The sequence below is a fragment of the Rhea americana genome, unplaced genomic scaffold (assembly GCF_003343005.1).
Source record: "Rhea americana isolate MKP2758 unplaced genomic scaffold, rheAme1 scaffold_39, whole genome shotgun sequence".
Taxonomy (NCBI): Eukaryota; Metazoa; Chordata; class Aves; order Rheiformes; family Rheidae; genus Rhea; species Rhea americana.
This window is the reverse complement of record NW_028186523.1, coordinates 5,766,971-5,793,532: the sequence shown is the minus strand read 5'-3', so window position 1 is coordinate 5,793,532 and position 26,562 is coordinate 5,766,971. Positions and strand designations below refer to the sequence as shown.

At 38.8% G+C, this 26,562-nt stretch overlaps 1 protein-coding gene across 5 annotated transcripts in view; it reads right to left on the bottom strand.

Annotated features, from left to right (window-relative positions):
• PCMTD1 (protein-L-isoaspartate (D-aspartate) O-methyltransferase domain containing 1) overlaps positions 1–26,364 on the bottom strand; it is a 49,659-nt gene extending 23,295 nt beyond the window's left edge. Inside the window, exons 1-3 of one of the 5 annotated variants that reach the window (XM_085313601.1) lie at positions 26,091–26,364; positions 23,389–23,585; positions 1,607–2,035 (exon numbers count right to left, since the gene is read on the bottom strand). In XM_085313601.1, coding sequence (XP_085169727.1) covers positions 1,607–1,913 — 307 coding nt within the window. In that variant the 5' untranslated portion in view covers positions 1,914–2,035; positions 23,389–23,585; positions 26,091–26,364. Of the gene's footprint in view, positions 1–1,606; positions 2,036–23,388; positions 23,586–24,106; positions 24,142–25,698; positions 25,784–26,090 lie in introns of those variants that run through there. The other 4 variants (XM_085313602.1, XM_085313603.1, XM_085313605.1 and 1 more) reach the window with 4 other exon arrangements.
• Positions 26,365–26,562: the final 198 nt, after the last annotated feature.

The window sequence follows — 26,562 nt, the reverse complement described above, 5'->3', positions numbered from 1 at the left end:
ACTGATACTTTCTACACCTCAGCCTAGCACTCAAACCACATTAGAACAGCACACAGACTTAGGAGATTGGGTACAGCACCACAGAAACATAGAAAGTCTGCTTTTGTATATGAACCAGCTGGAAYATAGTTCAGGAGTCACTCTTCCGGACTCTTCAGCAGAGTTTAGAGAAGTATCAGCACCTCAGCTTGATCTGTGGGAACATGTGCAATAATTGTCATGCTCCTAGGGGGCTGTCAGCCAACTTTATCCTCTGCAAAAGGTAAGTCTTCTCCCTTTTAATTTCAACTAYGCAAGTATTCTTAAGGACAGGAATTCTGCTTGCTAATGAGAGGTCAAACTCCAGAGCATTCAACAGCTTTCCAAAAGTCAAGCAAAACAGATTAGATAAATAGAGATAAGTGCAATATACATTACCTGTAGATTTGTTTTAAACTATCACCACAGGACAGGATAATGAAATAACAAAGCTTTCCACAACGAGAGAAATCAGTTAATATCCTTACTAGTAAGAGCGTACCTTTTTAGAAGAAATGCAGTAGTATTTTCTGATTTCTAAGCAGGTATTTATAATATCTTGAATTCAGTCATAGTTAATCTATTTAAAAATATCTACTTCCTTGAACATAAACTTTTCAAAGGCAACATAATACCACTGGAATCTGCTTTCATTTTTAATTTTAACTTGTGAATGAACACTAATTCCTGTTTCCACAAGAGGGAGCAACAAATTAGCTGTTGGATTTACTTAAAACAACAAGAACAAATGACACTGATGATGGGGAAAGAGAGGGCAACTATTTAAGTTCGTTGTGTACCCATCAGGGATAATTTACACTCTTTAAAACTAGCAAATCAACTCTTCACACTTCAGAGTTATATACACATATGCAAAATCTGTGTATTGCCTGTCAGTAAGCTTTCTGAAAATGAAACAATAAAACTGTATAACATAGTAAGATTATATCTGTAAAGATTACTTACAAAAATAAGTTATTTTATGTAATGAAATTGATCAGTAAATAAAAAAAAATGTATTTGCCAGAACACATCCTCTGTATTCTAAGTATCAAACTCAGAAGGAAAAAAGAAAGATTTCTCCTTAAGGTAGGTTTTGCAATTTAAATTTAGCCAGGAATATCTCATTTCATCCTTTCTCCACATCAGAAATGTGCTTGAAAACAAAGTACTAATCTCTTAAAAAAAATATATATTTGCATGCGAAAAATAAATTTTCTCTGTAAGTATTTCCAAGCATAATTAGCCTTCAAAATTTAGGTATTTATTTTTATAAACTGCRAATTGAACTAAAATTTTAATCCTCATTACAATTGTTCCTCTATGACTTTTCTGTTTAAGCAGAAATGACTTCTCTTTCAAATATAAGTTTTGGACAATAGAAAGGCAATCGTGAACAAATGCCTCTCTTCCAAAACAATTCATGAAATATCAGCAAACAACTTGCAGAGAACACCCAATACTTTAAAAAACACATCAGAGTCTTAAGTATAGCACTGCTACTTTKGGTATGCAAAGTTTTACAATGCTTGTGTAATCTAAAGATATATGCAGAAACAATATATTAAAATAAAAATGTTCAAGTTACCTAATATTAATCCCACCATTGTACTCAAATATCCGGTTCCACTACCCAGATTTAGAAAAGATAATCCAGGCTGAAGCTTCAGTGCTTCCATGACTTCAGAATAAATGCAAGGTGCTGACAAGTGTATATTTCCATGCTTCCAGGCCAAGTCTTTATAAGCATTGTCCCTGTATCCTTCCAGATAGTAATCACCACGATCAATTGCTCTGAAGGCTTGCTCCACACTCTCAGTGCGAATATACTGAGCTTCTTTCAAGTTATCAATTAAGTCATCATTGTCTTCTCCAGCACTTACTGCTCCTCCCATGATGAAATTCTATTTAATTCAAAAATTTGTTTGCAAAATACATTAGAAGGAGAGTTTTCCAAAAAGTGTCAGTGTGCAATGGATTCTCTATTCTTCTTTCAAAAGCACATCATAAATGAATCCTGAAAGAAAGATATGTTTACATAGCTTGAGTTTCAAAAGAGAAAAACAAATCAACAAGTATTAGAAGGTGACAAAACATTAGAAGTACAGAATCACTTATATCAGAACTATTAGAGTCCGGACAGTTAGCATTTCAAATATCCGCCCTCCAGATTCATGTCCACTCAACCCACTTTTTTTGGCTTTGCTCTAATATGCCAACATGGGCTGTTCACATTAGCAAGCGATGTAGCATAARAGGAGCTTATACAGAGAATGAAAATATCTAGTGCTGAGAACTTAACACTTACTATATACATTTGCAGAGAAGGAAAATGTCTTTAGACTAGCTCTAGTCCTGTTGACTAGAGACAAAGCCAGATTGAGAAGTGATGGCCAGGAAGTGCACTCCAAGCGTTTGCTCCTGAGCTGAACCACAATATTAGTGCAGAGACACTGCACGTTGTTCTGTTTTGGATGCAGCAAAGGAACACCTTCTAGAGTATCTGAGCTCCTCCTGATTCCTTCCATATGCATTAAAGGAGCACGGTTTCCTTAAACRCCTAAAGACTTTCAATAGCTTGCTAGCACTTGAATGATTATAAAAGCTCTAAGTCCTACATAGTATACTTACTTCAGAAAATAATTCCTTCAAAGTAGTATTTTATTCTGCAGTTACTACACTATTAATCACTAAACTCATCAATTCCAGAGGTTAGCATTTTGAATGTTGCAAGAATTACCAGTGAAATAGGAACAAAATACTGGAAAAAAAAAATACAGCACAAGAGTCTAAATCTTGTTTCCAAGAAGACAGCCTACCAGGATCTGTGTTAAAACCTAAGCTCTGTTTGCTCTTTTACCATATGTATTCTTATGAATCCCCTCCACCAGTTCATTGATGAATACAGTACCCATAGCATATAGTTACTAGCATTAAAGTCTTGCTCAGTAAGGATCATTCACTCTGCTTAAGTTTAGATAGCCAACAGACGAAAAAAACATCAGGATTGTTGGTCCATATCCTAGCCAACCTTCCTTAGCTTTTCTTCACCTTTTTTTTTTTTTTTTTTTTTTTTTTTTTTTTTTTTTTTTAGTCTTTCCTTTAACATGCATCCAACATTACACAATTCGAGTCCAAACAGATGTGGATTGTTTTTAAAACTCAGCATATTCAAGAGACTTTTCCCAAGCAGCAGAAGAAAAAAAATGGCTTACAAACCTAGAGTGTGAGACAGGTTATTTTTTTCCAAAGGTATCATTCTAACAGTACAGTGATGAGAGGTATATATACAAGACAAAATGTGAGAACTGGAACAGCAGTAGCCACTGTGGTGCATGTTTTTCTTTTATGAGCAACAGACAAAAACATTAACTAGAATGACTTCAAGCTATACACAAGACTACTACTCACAAAACACTCACCACTGAAATTTTATTGTACTATTGAGTACAAACAATATTTCTAAACTTCCAGCTGTCTCTTAAAATCACCATATTCCATATTATGTTCAGAACTTAAAGGTTCATACTAATGCTTGGTTCTGTTGGACTCAGATGTGCATGATTTTTTTTTATTATTTCCTCTGTTGTGCAAGCATGATGAATGAATTTTGCATAACAGGTTACAGATAAGGGTATTCAGAAGAGACTGAAAGATGTTTCAACTACAGTTTGGCTGTAAATGTCTAAACAAGTGAACTAAATAAATTAATACATCAGAAGTATTTTTCCCCAARCCATCCCAAAATATGCATTTTATCATCATATTCCAGAATATTCTTGTAAAAATACAGCTTATGAGAATAGCTTATGTCTATTTCAGTACAGATGACAATAGCACTCACTAGGTCTAGTCTCAACCCCTAACTTTCTTCCAGCCTGACAGACAGGCACAGCCTGATAGCTATAGCCTGTATCTGACACAGCCTGTTCTTGGTGGAATGGCAACACATTCCCCAGTGTTTCTCCAAGGTAATAACCACAAGCTATCAGAAATTCAACATGGTTTTCTGTATGTTTCTCCACAACAAAGAGCTATAAAGCATCTTGTTATAATCAGAGACAACTGGAAATATGCATGTTCCAAGCACATTATATGATTTTAAACACAAACAGGATGCAAGGAGAAGACTTAAGTAAYATAGGTGCTCAAATATTCTGAGGGTGTTTAGATTTGGTGAGTTTTAGGAAAGAGGAGAAAAAAAAGAAAAAAGGTTGTTGCTGTCACATTCACAAAAGTTTCATTCAAATCATTCTGAGTATCAACAATACCAGAGAAAATCATGTATCAGCTATTATCACTGAACCACAATCCATACATATCCATTTTTACAGAATTTTGACTGCTTTTACTTCAGCAGGAAAGGAAAACACACAGACAGCTACAACCACACACATAGCATAGGCAAAAGGGCATTTACTGTTTAAGTTATCTTTAAAGACAAGTCAAAGTTGTAATGAAGGGYTATTTCTCCACCAACTTTGTTATTTACTTTGTTACTAAGGTAGAGAGGTATTAAAACTGGCTTACAGTTCTTCCTCACTTCATACCAGCATAGGCTGCAACAAAGCATGTCCTTTTCCACACAGCCCAGTTATTTGTAACATCCAAGAAATCAAATGGCATAAAAGTGCATGGAAATATTCATAAGTCAATAGAATCAATTTAGTCTAAACAGGTATTTCACTTCCTAGGTATGCACAGTTATTTGCTCCAAGAGATCCTGCAGCTGAGTGGCTAAGGTCATGAATGACAGGAATCAAAACTGCTCACATCTGCCATTTCTCTACTATTGCACAAATAAGCATTTCGTGACTGCATAAAAAGCTGATACCCCAAAGATGTTACTGTCCTTCAAATGGGATCCCCATCCAAATGTGTCCTCAGACTCAAGGAATTTTAYGGCCTGATGGTTTTTAAGAGTATGCAACCATATTTTGAAACGGTTATTTGGCCTCTCCCTTACTTCCTTGAGCTAACATTTTTTTCTATCTTTCCTTCTGAAAGGATCAAATCTTCTGCCTCAATATTGGAAGCCTATATTTTGTGCCATTTTTATCTTCTCTTAATGGTAAGATCCAAGAAGGACTACTAATCTTCTCAAAATAACTTCCAACAGGATACTCAATTACAATAAGAACAAGTGATAAAGATTAGTTTCTTGTATATTAAGTTATCCAAATGCAAAACACCGTAAGACAGTTTACATTTTTAGTGGAATTGCATACAACTAAACTGTATGAGCATGGCTTAATCAACACTGGATTACTGTGTGCCACAAGTAAAGCAGTGGACTATGAAAAGCAGGAATGAGGGAAAAAAAAAGTTACAGGCAGGTAAGCTATATAAAGAACAAAACTGAAACGCAGCACTGCATTACCTTCAGATCTGTTTCCTGGATCACTCAGAGGTTCAGAATGCTGAAGATCTGGACATGAGAGCTAAACCTAACTATGTATTGCTTAAAGGGTTATTTAGCATAGCCTCCTCAGGACACAAGCCTTGAAAAAAAAGGAAAAAAAAAACATACAAAATCCATAAGGAAATCCACACCTCTCATTAGTCTGAAGCCTGGAATTTTGCTTTAATTTTGAGGGCTGGAGCACCTGCCCTATGAGGAACGGCTGCGAGAGCTGGGCCTCTTCAGCCTGGGGAAGAGAAGACTGAGGGGGGATCTTATCAATGTGTACGAGTACCTGAAGGGAGGGTGTCAAGGGGACGGGGACAAACTCTTTTCAGTTGTCCCGTGTGACAGGACAAGAGGCAATGGGCAGAAATTGAAGCACAGGAAGTTCCGTCTGACCGTGAGGGGGAATTTCTTCCCTGTGAGAGTGACGGAGCACTGGACCAGGTTGCCCAGAGAGGCTGTGGTGTCTCCTTCTCTGGAGATCTTCAAGGCCGCCTGGATGTAATCCTAACACACTCTAGGTGACCCTGGTTGAGCAGGGAGGTTCTCCAGAGGTCCCTTCCAACCTTACTGATTCTATGATTCTATGCAACAGTTACCTGGTGAGGAAGAGGGAAAAACAATTCAAAGAAAGGGAATACTTGAAGTGAAATTGTTTTAGCATTAGCCACAAAATGTCTAGGCARTGGTTTATTTGGGACATTTACTGCTCCACAGTGCAAAGCACTGAACTGAAAAGTCTGTGCAATCACATTATCAACTTTGGATGATAACTATGCTAAATTCAAACTGCAAATCCCAAATGAAGATGTTTAAACATCTCAGCTTTCCTTTTGAATTTCAGCAGATCAAATACAACCATCAGCACTTCATATTGTGCTCAGCAACATAGGACATTGATCACTTCATGTTAAACTCTTAGTATGATTTGCTGTCTCCATTTTCTTAAAGAAATCTAAAGTTATTCTGCACTGACATTTAGTAATTTTGAAGAGATTTTCCAAACAAAATGKCAAACATGGTTTTTTGCTAGAAGATAGTTGAGGAATCCAGGGCTAGAGGCCCAGGACAAGTTTGTGAAATTCAAGATTCTTTCTGCAAAGCAGGGAGCTAGAAATACTGGAAATCCCAGTTCTCTTCAGGATTTGTCTTCCAACAAAAGTAGCTCATTTCTATTTGTAGTTTGGATTGATAGAAATGTTTCCTTGTTGCCCTCTGTATTAATCTGCATAAAACACCAAGTCACTAAAAGATGAGTAACTGTACAATATCAGTGCTAAGATTAATAGTTAGTTTAAAAATTTCACATATGCAAACTCCAATTTACCAGTCCAGATCATACAGTCACAACTCTTCCCCTTAGCCTCATATATACGTACACACACTATATGTAAACGGATAGGCAAGAAGGAAGGAGAAGGTTCACAGCTACTATAGCCCTGGTAAGATCACGGGGAAACTGAGGACTAGTCATCATTCAGGCAATACCTTTCCATCTAAACCAGAAACAAGTCTTACTAATATTCTGAAGTGGAAAGTGGTAAATAGCCAAATCAAAACAAAAGTTGATCTGGCATAACGATCAACCTGCAGGAAAACCCTGGGTGAAAGCAGAACAGTGCACTTCTCAGGATGTGYGTGTGTGTGTGTGTGTGTGTGTGTGTGTGTCAGGATGTACACATGTAAAAGGCATGCTCCTTTTTATTTGTGAAAGAAGGAAGGTACAGTTTCATTTGTAAAAATCTCAGGTCTGCTCATAGGTCCTCAGTTGCAACATACCTAAAAGATAAACAAACTGATCTTCACAGAACACTTTAATGAACCATTGACTCAAATGATAGCTAATGAGTTTGAAATAATCTATAGTAGTGACTAAACAACAATAGTTCTATAAGAAACAGTATTTCTACCACCCTAAAAACAATGCATAATTTTCTTTAGAAATACGCTTAAGAACACTTGAACAGTAACTCTAACACCAAGCTTTTTGAAAATTAAAATGGCTGCCACATTTGTTGAACAGAAGTACCACTTAGCCCCACCTGCAGAATGTATTCACTACATCCAACCACCAGACGGAGAACTTCACCAACTGACTATGCTCAACCGGTGAGCAAGTAATGCACAAACTGTTAAGAAAATGGTTATTCTTTCAGGTTGCAACAGATCTTTATAACTTCTATCAGAAGATGTCTTTACTAGTTCCACCAAAGAAATGCTTCCTCATAAAATAACATTTGCTCATTTCAAGATAAATAAATTTTGTTTTAGTGCTGTGAGTTAAGTGTTTTGTAATTTTATTTTCTCAGGGTTGATATCTCAGGTTACTGGAGTAGCAGAGATTTGTTACTGATGGCACTGACCAAGTCTTTCATCTTCATTAATGGTTATCACCCAGAATCTCAAAGGGAAAAAAAAAAGTAAAGATTTGATGCACACTTTGGCACTGGAGGCACCAGGGAAGAAAAACCAAAGCCTGCACCCTTACAATCCATGGTGCTCTGGACTGAAGCATATACAGCAAAACTGAGCGGTGAGTTGGAAGTTTGGTTGATGACTTCCCCTAATTGAGGATAAACACAATCTCACCCTTTTCGACCACAGGTTAAATAAAAACAAGGACATTCTTCACTTCCTTTTTAGTTAACTTGCTTTTAGTTTGATTCAATTATTCAACCATGGTGTCCTCCTCCAGCCTCTGCAGCAACAATTAGCAAACACTCTGCTGGAGAAATATTTCTGTAAATACCAGTACCTGGGAAGACATACAGATCAATACAGATTTTTCAAAAGGGAAGTGACCTCTTGTGCAGTGAAGTTTTTTTTTTTGTTTAAGTGGGACACTTACCATCAACACATTTATGCTTGCCCTCAGAAAGTAAAGTTACTTGCGTCTGAAGATACACCTGCTACTATTTTAAACTTACAAAAGAAACTACCCTACAAGCTATTTTAGTAGAGTAGAGGAAAAAGCAGCTGTTTGCTTGTGGGAGGTGATCTAGAACCAAGATAAACAGAACATACTAAGATACACAAATTCTACATAGCTACACCTCACAAGGCTTACAAAAAGCATCCTGGGAATGCCAATGCTATCTAAATTGAAACACGTGATATTCACAAACAACATGAGTAGCATTCTGATGACTATTATATCAAGAAGTACGGAAATTTTGGAAGAAAAGCAGCAGGGTGCTTGACATGAACATAAAATGCAGCAATTGTCTTTAGACTTAGCAATCCTTGGAATCCAGTAACCAATAGAAGCTGTAGTTTCAATATAGTCTTTAAATTCATTCACTGATTAAAACCAGCCACAATAAAAATTGTTTTGAATTCACAAATAGCGTAGAGTAAGTTTTTTTAAATGTTGGTGAAGTGTATCTTGGGAAGTTTCTTCTCATACAATTAAAAATGAAATGTCAGTACAATTTTCAATCGATCTCTAAAACTACACACAACTGTATTACATCTCTGAACTGTACCTGACTTAACTTGCAATCATTTTTACTGGAACTTCATACAATAAGTAGTATCTCATTTTTCTTCTGATGTCACATTAAACAGGTTGTTTGGGGGCTCTGTGAAGCTACAAAAGAGCTGACAAATTACATGCATTTGTATTCATCATTTCAGAAKCCACAAAAATAAACTCTCATCTACGAAGTTACTAATTTAATGTAAGCTTTGTAAGTTCTTCTGTTTACCACTCAATCAAATGAAAATGAGTTTTTCACATTTCAGAATTCTTGCAAGTAATACATTTGCACACTTTAAATAAACTCCTTAGGTCACCAAGGACTGCAAGCTTTTCTTAAACACAAACTAAATACCATATTACCAAGTTATCAAGTTAATTTGATACACAAAACCTTGCCCTTTGTAAATCCACACAATTTCAATTACATTACAAGCTTTAAATCTTGCAATATTCTGACCTCATATTTTCTAGGCTCATCTATGTAACTTATTCGATTTTACTATCCTGACTTTCACTTTGTCTAAAAGGATGAAAAACAAAATGGAAAATAAATGTGCTACTCAAATCTAAGGCATTCTAAGAATATACTGTTTTCATTAAAATGTCAGCTCTGAGCATTCAAACATAATACTGAATTCAGTCTGTGACAGCATTATCTGYACTACAGCATTCATCAAGTTGCTTGGTAAGGCATCCCCTTTCCCCATCTGGGATGTGTGTGGGGAGGAGAACCACACCTATTTTAAGTAGGTAACAAGAAACTGTAAAAATATTCTTTAAAAAAACCACAGGATTCAGCTATTAATTCCCTCTTATCCCCAGTTATGGAGCATTTTTAGTGTGGAAAATTAAGTCCACACGTGCACACATGGGCTTAAAACACTTCAGTCCATTTCTACTGCTGTTAGTCAACTTGTGCAAATTATGATCTCTAGTTCATTACGACTGCACATTTGCCTGTTCTTGTCCTGTTTTTGGTAACTTCTACAAAAAAAAAAAAAACAAATTTTAATTTAAATTTCCTTTTTCAACTAATTATGATAGAACTCCAGTAGTAAGGAAACTCCAAACTGCAGAGCAGAGGTTCAATACAACCTTCTGAAAAATGACTGATTACTATGAGAGGAAAACAGAAATTATTCCATTACCTTCACAACAGGCAAAGGCTGGAAAGAGCCAAAATGTGAATTGGCTCTGCTGGAAGTGATTGACTTTAACAAGTGACTCAAAATCAGAATAAACTGTAGAACATAAGTATTCCAGAATGCAGGATTTAAAAACATTTCCAGAACTCTTATGCTTTAGCCTCATTGCTAAATAGGAACTAAAGGCAGTAAGAAGTCCTGCCTGTTCTGGAAGAACAACTGCTATTTAAACTGCCCTCTCTTCCACAGCATTTCTGAACAGTAGTTCAGAAAAGAGGAAAATAATCATTTCCAGGGTAGCTATAGTAAAACTACCTGTTGAATTAAGGAAAACTCAGTATTGGAAATACCATTAGCTTTTCAAGTATGTATTCTAGAAAGACTTGTCTCACTGAAATGAGAATATTCACTCCTAACCTATTGTTCACTAATGCACTGCTCAGTACATCATTTCAAGCTTTTCAGGTTAAACAGAAATAAGTCATACAAAGTCAAGTGCGGTGAGTCCTCCAATTTAATACACTCCACAAAGCATACTTCAAGGTTCTTTGCAACGTAGGAACAGACCACAGGATTTAAGTTAAGCAAAATGAATATAGAAAGCTACAACTACTGATTTTTACCTGAGCTGCATTGACCTACACAGGCACAAAATGTTATTCACCCCTGATAAAAGCTTTAAGCTCTGATCCTCTTTAAGAGCTTCCAGAAGATGCTTACACAAATTTTCCAGGTGTGCATTTGCTCTCACTCCTCCTTCCCCAACCCTAAGTCTCCTATACACACTGAACACCACACTGTTAAGGTCTCAGGAGAGCCACTGAAGCCTGCTGCACTCAACCCATGAGCAAGCAATGACAAGGACACCTGTGCAGACTTCATTATAAAAATGTGCTCAACCTTGATGATTACATTTATTTGTATTTTTTGGACCAAACTTTCCAGATGTCCACTGGAGCTTTTGATTTTTATTTATTTATAACTGAGAAAGTTTACAGGAACCAAAAGTTTTAGAAGTTGAATTTTGTTGGTTGATGACCCAGGAAAAAAAAAAAAAAACAACTTTTCTTCTTCTTTGGACTGGGATATGTTTTTTCAATCTATGTTTTCTTCTACAATGTATGTTTTCTACATCACATTTGTTTTTCCTCATCTGAAATCTTCTTTATATGACAGCAACAGTAAATACTGAAAAGAGCATTTTCTACATGCCAGGCACCTCGCTGTTTTCAGGAATTCTGATGAAGACTTTACTTTGCTATGTAATAAAAGGTAATAAATTTGTAAAGAATTCTAAGTGTTTCCTGGATGAAATTTTTAATAGACAGCTTAGCCTATTTACATCCTGACTCAGTACACTTTACTGCATACAATCTGGATGTTCAAAAATGTATTTGCAAAGCTCAACCTCCCTGGCCTCACAAAAAGTTTCTTCTTCAGTCTTTATCTGTAGCACCACATAAATGTGGTCTGAATTCAGTCTACTTCAAAACAAAGAAATAGGAGTTCAGTGTTTTCACATGAGATCACTAACTGTGCCATCACATGTCACACAGGGATGATAACCAGAGGGTGTAGGACAACTTCTGGAATTTAAGAGCACAGAATTACACCCAACAAGGATTAAGTAGCTCTATACCCTCAAAAAGTCATGCTCTGTGTATCTACTTTGGGATACCAAACAGCACCACTTATGATTCTTCAACAGTTGTCATTATGGTCACCACAGACCCAGCTTCAGTGTTCTTCATATCCTGGAATGCCCTTTGGGCCACCAACTGACCTTTCTTAATTATATGCTGTAAGACCTCCCTGCTGAGACAGGAAAGCTGTCTCACTGCCCTAGTTCAGTGACTCTAATTGCTAGCAAAGATTATCTGTCAGTCATCTGCATAAGACTATTCCTCTCTCCTCCTCAATTATAAGAGATCTTTGGGATTTCCATACCTAAAAACATTTTGAATCTAGTCATTTGTGTTATATGAACAGTTTTAAATTGAGAGTAGGCACAGGAAAAAACATCTTAACAGGATCTGCTCATATCTTAACTTCACTGTCTAAATTAACACTTAACCATATCTGTCATAAAACTTTTGTCAAGAAATGGTCTTATTTATAAAACAAAAAAGCCTGCCTGGATGAAAGGCTGATAAGATAAGCAGCTCTGGAATCCTCTGACTAGCCACTGTGTTTGCAAAGGTCTCATGAGATTTTAAGCACTTGACATTACTAACTGTGCAGAAGATACTAGTCTGTTAGGCATGAAAGAGTTTGTCCATTACTGATGGATAACAATAATCAGTTGCTGCTTAGTCACCAGAACCAGCACGTCTTCACATCAAGTAGATGAGCAGAAGCAGCGATAGAAAAATAGCCTTTTTCTTCAGCCCTCTGAAAAATCAGTTTTTCCAACTAGGAGGAAGCTGAGAGCTAGTATTATCATTACAGAAAACCAAATAACTGAAGTTTGTTATGTGTTTGTCAGTCCAGTGACACTATCCACAAGATTAAAGGAAATAATTCCAATGTATTTCTAAAATATCAGAGAAGAGTGTTCACCCTTAACAAAGAAAAAGAAAGAAAGAAAAAAAAAAAGACACGTATCTCTGATGGTGACAAAAACTGACACCTATGAGACAGTATGAGACAGCAGTGGTGCAACTACACAGTTCCAGTAATGCTTCCTTGCCAGCGAGCATGCTTTTTTTCACAATGCACACTGATAGTAAGYGTCAACAAAACAGTAATAGGTTCCATAGGTGCCAGTCTGTTGCTTCTGACTAGTATTCAGCCATATGGAAATTAGTAACACCACCATCTCAAGATATTATATGTCTTTGAGTGAAAATCAAGTTCTGCTTTTTTATAACTTGTGTGTTCAGAAGTATCCTCTCAGCTGTGTATTTCAAATCAATTATACTGTTTCTCTCCCACACCAGCCCAAGAAGTTTGGTGATGCGTGATCCACAAACTGCTCCTTCCTCCCTCTGCAGAGCCTACAATGACCCAGTAAYCTATCATAGTTCCATTAAGAGAGCTCCTAAGCAAAGAAAAAGGATGTCAGCTTAACCCAATGTCCAATATGGAGGCAGGAGGGAGGGGGGAAGGCAACACACTATCCTTCCTCAGACAGCGGTGTCTTTGAAACAAGCTGGCAACAGTCTCCTTGTAGTATACTCTCTTAAAAGGAGTCAGCTCCTGATAGGTGTGCTTACAGCGCTGCCTATTCTCAGGCCAAGACTACTTAAGCCTGCCAAGTATAAATTAGACCTCAGAGTACTGCTTTATTACGCTGGGAGGAAGAGGAAAGAAAAGAAGCTGCTCTAGAGAATCTAACAGACCAACAGAAAGAAGGTGTACCAGATAATATTGGCTAGTTCCCTGTTCCCTGGCAAGGCTTTAAAATATCAGGACTTCCTAAGACAAATAGAAATCAGTGATGTTCAAAACATACAAATGTCTGATATTCACTTAGTCTGTATCATGCACCTGCTTTTCAAAAGAAACTGCTGTATGTGCACATATTTCACAGGAATCAGCTAGCTACAGAATGGCCAGGCTGCAAAATTCATTTCCACAATCACTTTGTACAGGAGTATTTAATAGAGAATAATCATTTCAAGCAGGTTTACATAAAGCACAGAAGTCAACGGTTAAGAAGTAGAAGAGCTGTATAAGATGTGCAAAAAACTTAAGAATCTAATCCTGTTCAGTCAGTCTGAAAAAGCATAAGGCATACAAGTGACACAAACATTTCTGCAGGGCTTAGCATTATACTAATCATACGCCATTTAAGCAGACACCTTTGACGTAAAGGACAAACCAAATCCTCAATGTTTTTAAACCAAAGTCCATTTCTCTTTATGAAAGGAACCACTTAATGACTAAGCTTGTGGTGATGTGAAGACAGTCAAAACAATTTAAGATAAACTTAACTTGAATTCTTTAGTAAAAAAGTCAGACAATCTGATTGCTTACACTTCAYTTTTAAACGTTAGGCTTTCTTGATGCAGAAATCAATATCCTGATATAAATTTATATATATTTATATATGCTGTTCTTAAAGTTATCCACAAGTAGTCATTGTCATCTAGGCCTTCAAAAGATTTACATATTACTTTTAAAGCCTCTTGTTATGAGGGATCCAAGAAGCTTCACTTCAAGTTAGCAGGACATTTATAATCACAACTCTGTCCCAGAAAACACAGAACTGTAGTTCACATAAGTGATTATCTGTGGAACATTAATGATATGCATTAAACCAGACAGTAATATGATGCTCCTTTACCTTCAGAATCACCTTCATAAAACAACTAATAGTTTTGAGGAGGAAAAAAAAAACACTTTTAGAATGAAATACAAAACAAGTTTAGTGCAAAAACTGAAACATACTCTCCCAACCTTTTACTATAAACGTAGCCTCTGCAGCCAGTCTTAAACAGATCAAGTCATAGTTCATATAATTTTGAGAGGACTAAATGTGGCCTATAACAATATATTCACTAGTTCAGCCACTGATGGGAGTTTGAAAGCTTGCTGCACATAAACATTTCAAGTTATTTAAATAACTTACTTCCAGCAGCAACAGAACAACATACGCCTGTTGCTTTTAGCAAAAGAAAATAGAAACGAGGTCAAGTGTAAAAATAGAAGATGGTTACATTCCTGTCACTTGAAACCTCATCTTAGAGCTATGTATTTACTGCAGCCTCTACCAAAAAAAAAAAAAAAATAGTAGTCCAACTTCAGACAAAAAAAAAACTTTACCAAGCTCCAAGTGTACTAAGACCTCTGGGTTTTTTAGCTTTAGAGAWTTTTTTTTCCAAAAGTATCACAATAGCATGTAGTAAGATTACAGAATTTTTAGTATTTTACTATCAAAATGTTTCTCTAAAGAATCTCAAAGTTTATTTAAATTGATAAAATTTGGTGTCTACTGTACCAAACCTGAGCTATCATCCCTCAATAGCACATCTGCTAGTAGGTTTTTGCTAGGTGGAATCTGGTATCTCACAGAGAGAAAGCAAGCACAATCTTCATCTCTCTCTCTCTCTATATATATATATATACACACACATATATATATATATATATATACACACACAAATCTTCAGTAATGCAGGCACACAGTCCTTTAAAAGGAAAAAAACACTCCAGGTTTATTAACAAGATGTTTACTAGATTCCTGATATGTTCCAGCATAATACAATAGCATGTTTTTAAGTAGTTACTTTATTTACTTTGGCCTTTAATCTTTAAGGGGGGCGAGTAAGTAAGGTCTGATCCTCATTCTCCATTTCTCTTCTCTGTTCCTTTGAACTCTGATGCAAAAATCTTCTACTCAATTAATTCTCTCAGTAAATACTCTCAGTAATACTCTCAGTAAATTCTTTCACTAATGCAATCTAAGACAGTCATATTGAATTCACCAATTTTACTCTGGTTTAAGAGAGAAAAAAAAAATCTAACAATTACTTCTAACTTATCTTGTCAAAAAAAATACACCTTTCTTCCCTTTAATCCTCAAAATCTGTGCATCTCCAAGGCTTCTCACACTTTAGAAGCCTATGTCAGTCTGCTTCATTCTGCAGGTACACCATATAAATCTGTAAAGCAACAGCATCCCCTAAAATGGCTCAGCTTCATCCAAAAATCCCATTTACTTAAAATGTTCAGTGCCTACTTTATATAAAACCAGTATTATCCATCCTTCACAGCTCTTAACTGATAAAAGTATCATTTATCAAAGCTATCAAGACCTACAAATCAAATATGAAATAGATGGATTTATAAAGTATATCAAAATCTTTACACAAATGCAAAAATCGTTCAGAAAATACGTTCAACTCTGTTTACAAATGAAAGTTTAGAGCATTAGTACCATTACCAAACCTAGTTCCACAAGCAATTTCTTATAGTCATTCTAGCATTCTCCCTATTCCTGTTGCTATTTGGAAAAAAAAAAATCTACTTAAAGGTAGCATTTTAGAGTAAGTTTTGCTTTTTTAACAATATCACTTTAATTCACAYTTCTATGGACAGCCTGTTACTTCTACTGCAGATTTCATTTTTGCAAGCATTCAACTATGCTCACATGGGATTAGACAGCTTATTTTCCAGCACATTTGAAAGATAAAACTGAAAGTTATGTGATAAAAGGCTCATCTCCACACTCACAAAAAAGCAGAGGCAGCCTGGCAGGTGGGAGAACCCAAATGAACACCRTGACCCAACTCCTCCCAGGGCTAACCCAGGAGAGCCACYAGCACCTGGTCAACAGGAAGGGTTCAGCTCTCCAGAGCACCTTACAGACTGAGGGGCATCACTGCATAGGGAGATACGAGACCTCTTMTAAGATGCAGAGAAACAGCACTTGGGGATTGTACAAGACTTACTTGGGGAGGTTTAGAGGAGGAACCAAAGGCAGGGAAAGGGAGGCTTCAGGGTGGTTCTGGGAGGAACAAGTGTAGGAAAACMGAGGGGTAAGGGGATAAAAGGGGCCAGTCTCCTGTGAACAGGCTGCTGGCCAGTACACTTGTCTGACCATGCCCTGCATCTAGTCATCACTATCTGTCCTGTCATCTCATTAAACTCTACTTCTATTTTCCTGGATGAGGGGACTCACTATCCTGTGTACAAGTGTACATATAGAGGTCTGAGTGCCAGCAACTGGAGTGGGATCACAGTTCACAGGGCCTGCAYGTCTGTGGTGACAAAAATGGGAGTGGAGAAGRGTTCCTACATCAGTGTGTGATGGCTAGCAAATACCAAGCTGCATCAGCCAGACAGCATGAGAAGTGGCTTGGAAGCCAGGGGTAGTGGGTGTGCTGGGGTGCGGGTATGTGAGAAACAACTGGAAACAACTGGAAGAGCTAGTTACTGGAGGGCACTAAGGGTCCACACCAACTGCTGGAGACCATGGTGTTTGGGGGTTGACTAAAAGACCTATGCAAGCACATGCATGTGTGCAGGAAGTAAGGTAATGCTCCAAGTGCCAGTTATAGGGTAGACTGAATATCTACACTCAGTTACTGAAAGGATCCATATAAAGCATCACATAYAAAGCTGTGCACACTTAAATGAAAACTCAGATGACAGACTTACATTCAGTCAGACATAATTCTGAAACCATTATTGCAAGTGATATTTGAAAGCCCCTTGCTAGAAAGTGGCAGTTCAAATGTTAACCTTATATTGAAATTAATTCTGCAGTCTACTCACTCAGATTTCCTCAACATGTTTCAAAAGTCATCAGCACTTAAATCAAGCCCAGTTACCAGGAGTTTTGATAATGACAGATGTATTGCTTCCTTATGGCCCAAATTTTGAAGCTATTTAATATGGCTAAACATATATATATATGTGTGTGTGTGTGTGTGTGTGTGTGTGTATAAGCAGGGCCTAGTTTTACTTTATAGCACTAAGGAATCAGTAATACCTTCAAATATAAAAAGCTAAATCAGGATCAAAGTCCTACAACAAAAAATAACCTTTCCTTTGCGCCTAAGCAGACTGTTTCAAAAGGAATAACTGATCCAAGACAGGATTCTATGGATTTATTTTAAGGACACAAAACTACGCCCAGTAAGAAACTGTTTAACTACTTTTTGAAGGAAGCTGGAGTTATGTTTATTCACCTGAGTTCCAAGGGATTTCTGTTAAAAACTTGCATAAACGTAGGAAAAAACAACTTCTGGCTGTCTTCTCAATCATAGTCTAAAAAGAATGCACTAACGAAAAACTCATGTTCAGTTATAGAAAAAAAAAAAGACTTGTAATTTAAAAATAAGACAGCTACAAGAATGTTTCCTTTTCATTTAGGTTAAGATTTTCTATACTTATCCTCTCTTTGAAAAAAACAAATATTTTTACATTGTTATTGACATTCCTTTATAGCAGTCTTGGCTTAAGGTATCCTTTCAAAGGTGACTGACAGGGACAGAAGAGGAAAAGCAAGCAAAGGGAATCATTTAATAGTTTATAAGAAAAACTGGTTTGCTTACTCTTGTATTTCACTTCTAGTCTGCCTAGTCTAAGATATTGACAAGCTTCTCTAGATAAGATTACAAAATACAGCTTTCAAAAATGGTAAATATTAAAAACAATACAATTTCATATAGTTAACAATGCCTAAAACTGAATAGAACTTGTTAGTCATTATTTCAGAACTTTGCTCAAGTGATTAATTACTCTTTATAAATGTTCCAACCTGCCTCTTGTCTCTAAACAGCAGCCTCAAGGGGGCCTGAAATCATACCAGTTTTTAGTACGGCCAAAAATGGCAAATACTTGAACAAAAACCTCTCCCAGGTCTTCTTTAAAGGCCAAAAGCAAAATACATGTGCACATTTAATTTGAAAATTCTTATACATTGTTTTGTTTCCAGGTAAGAATGAAGTACTATAAAAATATTGCTCCAAAGTTACAAAGTTACTTATAGTACCAGCAACTGCAGATGTTCACACCTGAAAATTAGTAACTAAGGACTATATACTGTGTCTGGGTTCAGAGCATTTTGAAATGCTTGAGTAACCATTTCAAGGTGGTCAGATAACTATTTCATCACAAAATGGAAGCTGATAACCTTGCACCACTGTTTCATGTAGCAGCTGTGCACTTCAACAGCAAAAGTGAAATCTTCATCCCCTTAACCCTACCCCGTAATTTCTTTTCAGTCATGAAAAGCACCTGGTTTTCACCTGACAGAAGTGTAGTTTACAGATCGTAACACGAGAGGCTGCTGCAGTCACATAACCTGCTTTAGTCATGCCAAGAACAACTCATTTATCCAAAGCATGCCAGAACAGAGAAGTTGAATCCTACACTGTTTTTTTTTTTTTTTTTTTTTTTTTTTTTCCTGAGAACTTTTAGAACTGAGTTATTCCAGAAGATAACACAACCTCAGGGAACTAGGCAGTAATGAGTCTTAGTCACAATGAATACATTATTAACTGCAGTAAATAAGCAGTGATTAGAGCCTGTGGGATTCATATGCTGCAACTGTCAGCTCACTGGAAGCTATAAAGAAACTCAGTAACTCAACTTTTCATTGTCCTGCCAGTTTCATCAACCTACTGACTGCAATAATGACAAATCTGGAGTTTGTTCAAAGAGCATCACCACAGTAAAGATTAAGCAAGTACATTGCAGGTGACCACTCTGAATGGAAACAAAAATCTGCAACTCGTTTTATTTTCAAAAGGGTAAAGGGGAGAGTTTTGCAAACGAACAGCAAGGTCACACGCCTCAGCAGAAGAGCTAGCAGACTTCACCTGACAGAATCCAACATCAACAAGAGCAAACAAGTACATTCTGAGTCTCAGAGGAAGATTTTGAGGGAAACCAATTCCTTCAATGGCAAACTGATGTCCTAGTAAGAATACRCTTAGCATTCCTGACTACATGAAACTATTAATAATGCAGGAAACTTTTTGCTGAAACTAAGCATCTCATGTATTGATCTTAGAAGTTCATGCTTTCATAACTTGCACAAGTGTTAGCCAGTTCTTTCAAATAAAGACAGTTGTGTTGCAGACATGACTACCAAAACAGGGCCTCCAAATCTCTGCTCTTTTGATTTCAATATGTAGACCATTAAATAGCACAGTGACCCTCACTGGACTGAGCAGTATTATCTGGCTTTTTCTTTCCAGCATTTGTCAGGAAATTTGCATTGTAATTTCTGAATGCCTACTGAAAGTATCTCCTACAGATATACCACAAGTAAGTCATAAGAMCAGCAACCCCTTTTCATCTCCTTCCCACATGGTCCTAATCCCTCTCCCCATGTTAAAACAATTATTTATGGGACTGAAGCTTTTCATTTGGGACAAGCACACTACAAACATATCACTTTCTGGATATTCTGGATTTTACTAGCTGATTATTAGCATAAACAGTTTGAATAACTTTCTCACCTTATATATGGTAGCTATAAACCTCTCTGTTTTTAGAACAAAATATACAAAGAATCAAATAAGACATGTCATCTACGAGATGTTCTCTTTGAAGTTAAGTCCCCCTTCACTCCTGAAGACAGCTGCAACCAATAACAAACATTACTTGTTTTGCCTGAAGGTGAATACCTATATAGATATTTTCAATAATTACATTCACTAGCATATATGTTTTGTATATAACATTACATACTTCCTCTCACTGTCTTAAACTACTATTACAGGACTCCAATTTGATTTTACCTCTTACCTCTTAATCTATAAAAGCAGTTATAGACATCAGCTACAAACTCCCCAATGACACTGTCAAATGCCTCCAGATGCGAAAATTATCCAGCATTACCAAGTTGTTCTATCCATCCTGACAATAGTTTTCAAAAGTGGTTAATTTCCCATTAAAATTATGCACAGTCCACTGTCTTGCTATAGTCCTCAACAGTAACAGTAATAACAAAAYACTGAGATATGGGAGAGGTGATTTAGGTGCTTTGAAACACAGACTTCTAGTGCCATTTTAGATGCTCATGGTAATTACCAGCTATTTGGTCTATGCTATGGCAGCAATTAGCTTTAGAAGTCTAACTTCTTACTTATGGGGAGGAAGAGAGGACAAGGTGTGGGCAGAAGAAAAGCTGCTGTCATCATGTGAGTTAAGAACTCCTAAGCAGTACAGAGAAACTAAAGAAGGCTGAAGGAAGTGTCCTTGAAAAGGAATATGACAGCTGGAACAGGAAAAGCAACCAGGAAAGTTGATGTATCATCAGCCAAAAAATTTCTAAGAGAAGAGACTTATCACTTATCTCTAGATTTATCCTGCCTGGCATTTAACTTTTACTACAGAAGAAAGGTCTTCAGTAGATCCTGTAACATACCTAACAGCTCTATGCTGACAACCAGATACTCCATAGCACCTAAAAATACAACTAGACACCTATGTTAAAGTATTTTTTGGTATCTGCAGTGTGGAACTAATATCCCATGTTGCTATCAAACTACTTGAATCTAGGCTTAAGCTCATTTGTACGGTTTTGCGGTGAAACAATCCAGAATGTAACAAAGAAGCTTTTAAACATTAAATTCATTTCTCTTCTGTTATACCCTAGAAAAACTAGGATTTGCAAATCCAAGTTTAGCAATAATTTTGTAACAATATCCTGAACAAATACTGCTTTAGAAAAATTGAGTACAATGTAAGAATTCAGAAAAAAATCCTAAGCCTCAGTATTAAGTTACCTTTCCATCTCAAAATTAATCTTCCTACAATTCACAGAAATCAGTATTCCACATTTGTAATATACTAGCCTTCTTCACTAAGTCTTATATAAAGCAAAGCCAGATCTTCAAAATTAGCCCTCATTAAAAGCATCTTATGAGCAGTGCAGTCCAAGTCATTTTCTGCCACAAAACAACCTTCCAACTAGAGAAACAGTTTATTCTTGTTGCATGTTCACTTCCCCACTCTACAACTCCTCCACCCAAGAATACATCAGAATATGTAGACTGGAAGTTACCATGGTGACTCCTGATGTCACCTCTACGCTATTTTAAGACTGTAGGGGTTTTTTGTTGGTAGTGATGTTTAACTGCTCTACAATAACTTCTAAAACACTGTTTTATCTTCATAGGGAAGCAAAGCTTATGTTTTGGGGCATAAATTTAAGGGACAGATATAATTCTTTAAGAGATACTTGACTTGTTTTTCAATTATGGTGTAAAGTAACAGAACTATAATGTTTTCTAAAAACAACTTCCAATACCTCCTGCTTCAGAAACAAGTTTCTGGGGATTAACTGCAACTTTTAAAGACATTTTAGTCCTTGTAAATTTTAAGAGTATAAATACTTTGTTACTTTTCAAGTTTCCAATAAGCTCCTATAAGAGATGGTATGCATCTTGCAAATCAGATATCTGAACATATTTTTTAAAAAKGGATCAATACACAAAATCATCAGGATTTTAAGCTCCTAAATGACTTAACTTCACTGCCAACTTTGAAGTAGTAACACTGACTCTCAAATAGAAATTTGATATGATGTACCAGGAAGACAAAAAGGAGGAAAAAAATAACATTACTCTTCTGAATGGCAGCTGGGTAATCATTTACTGCTGGGGAAAAAAATGATATTCAACATCTTAGAGCTGCTACAAATTCTTCAATGCCTGAAAGTCCAGCCCAGTTTTCTTAAAACAACATAGCATGAGCAACACAAGAACTTGTGTTCAGTAGGCCTGAAGTCTCTCATTAACATCCAGTACATACAAATAAGCCTTACAGGAAATGGAGCACAGCAGCTGTTTCCTTATGTTTTAATGCAATTATACCCACATTTAATACAAACTGCTTCACTCTCTAGAGCTCCAAGAGAAAAAGGAAGAAATAAAAATGTATTATCACGCTTCTGTGAAGTAGTTAAATAAAAAAGCTCTCCTTCAAAAAAAGCTCACATTCCTCCCATTTGATCAGTACTTTTCCAGACATTTATCAAACGTGGACTGATAGTAAAACAATGTAACAAAATATTCCTACACCACTGTTTTAAGGACAGTTAATAAAACTAAAACAAATAGCACAGAAACAGAAATATCTCCTCATGCTGCTTTTTGAGTCACTACTTCACAAGGTACACTTTTGTTAGAAAAGACAAAGCACACAGATCAACTTCTAACCCTGCCAGAAGATGCCTCAAGTGCCTGTAGGCAAATCATGTGTCTGATTATTCATTTACAAAACAAAATAGCACACATTCTTCCAGCCTTTGCATTGTTAATTTTATATTCTAAATGGGTAAAATAATCAGATAATATTCACTGATGCTAGCAGGAAGGACTGTGCCAAGCCTGTAGATTTCAAGGGATTTTTCTTAAACTATGAGCTAATTAATGACCAGCTTCAGAGAATCACTTTTAGTACAGCACAACAAAACATTAGATCTCTGTGACATTACTATTGAAAACGAGAACAAAGTAGGAAATTAAAAGAACGAGTCAGGATAAAGACATTCATCCTGAAACACTGCAGGCCAATACCTGTATTTTCCAGTTATTTCCACAATGCATTGAAAACTAGGATGCATATTCCCATACTGGATACTAATTTCAAAATTACTTTTAATGTGTTGCTTTGGAAAAATCTTGAACTACAACATCAAACTTTCTGAAACATTGCTTGAAAAAAAATTATTTTCTCTGTATTAAGTTTTAGGAACATCTCTGAAGGGGGGGGAGTGGAAAACATTGTATTACTAACTATGCATCAGAGTAGGAATTTGAAATTTGGCAGAGTTAAGGTGTTATTGTTTTCTTTCACATTTGCCTAAGAAAAGTCACAGAGAATAAATAACGCTCTCTTGAGACTTCCACCAATATTATGCCCAAGCCTACCTGTAGTTTCAGAATACCCATGTACGATCTCAAACCAGCTACGCTTCTAGGTCACCAAAATATAGGCAAGTTGACTACTCTGGTATCGTCCACCACATGAACAGAAAACTATGATGCAAGTCTGGTAGTTGCTTTCTATTCTTAGTCTCTTATTACACAGAAGTCTTTCTAAAGGAGACGCTGGGGCTTGGCAGTCACTGAAAGAAAAACAGAAGATAAAACAAAAATCATCAATATGGCAAGATGAGTATTATAAAAATGGCACGACTTGGTCAAATATCTAGAGCAAGAAATAAAAGAGAACACCAAGATTAGATTAAAAACAGAAAAGCCACTTAACAGAGGCTGAAAGATTTTTACCAGGATTCTGAAGACATGGRATTATGATGGCAAGAAACCTAACACTATAGAGACACAGAGATATTATTCAGCTGTCCAGGGTATAAATTCAGTATTACATTATCTTTTCTGTTTCTGCAGTTTGATGACATCTTTCTCACTAGCAGACCTCTCAACAAAATCCAATTGTTCTCCCTTGCATTTCTGAGGGGCACTGACCATTATCAAGAACATCTGGCTAAGTGTCCATCTCCAAAGCCTTCATTGTGATACTCTGACCTCACTCGCATATTTCTTACATTACTACTTTATATTTTCTTTATTCTTCCCAAGTTAGTTAAGATTCTGTTCTGGACTTTTCACACATTTGTCCACCTACACATCCAAAATGTTTTTCAAGCTTTTCCAACAAATCAGGTAGGAGTCCTACAGAGAAAATTTATTCAAGTCTGATTCATTCCAGAGACAGTCTGTCCAATGCCCAGAGTAAGGTAAGAGTCCTGTGGAAAAAAATGCATCACACATTATGATTCATTTACAATGAATAATGAATTAGAGTTACAAAGGCACTCTCAGTTTCAGTATTTACTAATTCTAAGCACTAGATTTTTGCATCTTAAAAGCATTCTCTTTAATATGGAGGGAATCAGGTCAAGAGGGATTGAGTAGCTTCATCAATTCATTAAAGTGCTGACTACCCTCATCTGTGACTTTTTTGTGTGGCCACAGTTTACTGCGCRTTATCAGAAGAAACCTTACCTCCCTGGCAAAGTGTGCAACTCAGCTGGCCTTGACCCGAGTAAAAACTTGACAGGGATACACACTACACCCTCTAACAGAATAGTAGTTATAAAGGCATTGCAGGTACACATGCACTATCACCACAGTGCAGCAGCGTCATCTCCTTCCTTACTTAAGGCTCTAAATATGTTTCCCTTTGCCTTTCACCACCAAGAAAAAAAAAAAATCTTCTCTATTATACTTCAGGGGTTTTTCCCCTCCTCTTTTTATTTCTCTCCATTTCGCTGGCAAAAAGGGCAGAGCCGCACAAACCAGGTGCAGGCTGCCGACTGCGTCTCTCAGAAATGCCACGGCTCCTTCCCTTCCCCTTGCTCAAACTTCACCTCGAGCCTCCGAAACGGGCCGAGGCAGGGGGCGGAGGGCGACGGCGACGGAGGCGAGGCGCAAAGCCGCCCGGGCACAGCAGCGGCGGCCCGCGGCGCCGGGCGAGGCGGGCCGGCGCTAACCGCGGGCGGCGGATAAGCTGCAGGCAGAGGTGACCCCAGGACGCCGCCCCCGAGCAGATAACAACAAAGAAAACAGGCGCGGGAGCGGGTGGCTGCCCTGGAGCTAGTTCCTGCTCCTCCCCCTGCGCGGCTCTCCGCCGAAGCCGAGACCGCAATGTAAACAGAAACGAAATGTGCGTTTATGGAAAGGGGGGGGGGGGGGGGGGGGGGGGGCTGAGGCATCCTCTGCATCTTCTCGCGGCTGCCGCCAGCGACGCACACCGTCTGTCTGCTCTGGCGTAAGAGACGAAAACCAGTTATCCTGCGTTTTATACGCTTCATGTGTGTAAACAAAGTATTTCTCTCCTCCCTCTGCTGCCACACCACCACTTCTGAGGGCAAGAAATAACCTTCCCCGGCCGACAGCTTTTTTCCTTGAAACAAAACAAAACGTTGTTTCACAATCCCATTTGCTCCCTCCACAATGCTTCGACCTCGAAGACGCAACCCCCCTACAATACTCGACGTTATTAGGCCTTGAGAGGGAAAACATGCGAGCTCCCGGCCCCGCTCCGTTTCCCCCAACGCCAAGAACTCCGAAGGGAGGAGGCAGAGCTCGGCACCGCTGCGGGGGACAAGTCCTCTTCCTCCCCAACCCCTCTCCCCACTAAATTCACGTCCCCTCACACCTGCTCTGACCCACGGCAGCCACACGAACACCCTCTGCGGGCCCGGGATTACTTACTACGCAGGCAGCGAAGGGACACGGCGGGCGGCGCTCGCAGGGGAGGAGGAGGAACGGGCTGCCGAGGGCGTACGCGCTCTGCCCGTCCCGGGCCTCCCCTCCCCGCAGGCCCGAGGGAGGCCCGACTCCTTCAGCCCTCACCCCGTCCCGGCGGCGCGGAACCGCCCCCCCCACCCCCCCCCCCCCGCGCGCCGAGGCCGTGCGCGCGCGGGGCCAACGGACAGCGGGACCGGAGCGCCCGGGGGGGGGGGGGGCAGGGGGGCGCGAGGCCCCGCTCCGGCCGCGCCGCAGACGTTACCGCCGTCCGTTGGCCGCGATCCTCCCTCCCCCCCCGCCGCCGCCACTGCCCGCCCCGGCTCTCGGGCGGCCACCTCCGCGCGAACGGCACTCACCGTCCTGCAGCGCGCCCCAAGGCCCCGCGCCGGGGCGAGGAGCGGCGAGACCCCCTCTCCTCTCCTTGGCGGGGGGGGGGGGAAAGGAGAGACGTAGGCGCAGGGGCGCCCCGGCCGCCTACGCGGAGCGCAGCGGGGGTGGGGGTCGCCCCCGCGCCCGGCCGGAGCGGAGGGTGGCAGSGCCCCCCGGTAGCCCCCTTTCAGCGTCCCGCCGCTGCCCGCGCCGCTGCGAGACGCCGCGAGGGGAGGASGGGCCCCCGACAGCTGAGAGGATGTAAACAGACGGTCACGTGACCCCGCCCGCGCGGGCCGCCGAGCCCCCCCTCCGCGCCAAGGGGCCGGCCACAAAGGGAGCGGGGGGAGGGGGCAGCCGCGAGCAGCCGCGCTTCGCCCCGCGATTGGCCGCGCTTCGCCAGCCTGAGAGCCAATGGGAGCGCAGCGTTCGCGGCCGACGTCACCAGTCGCCCGGGGA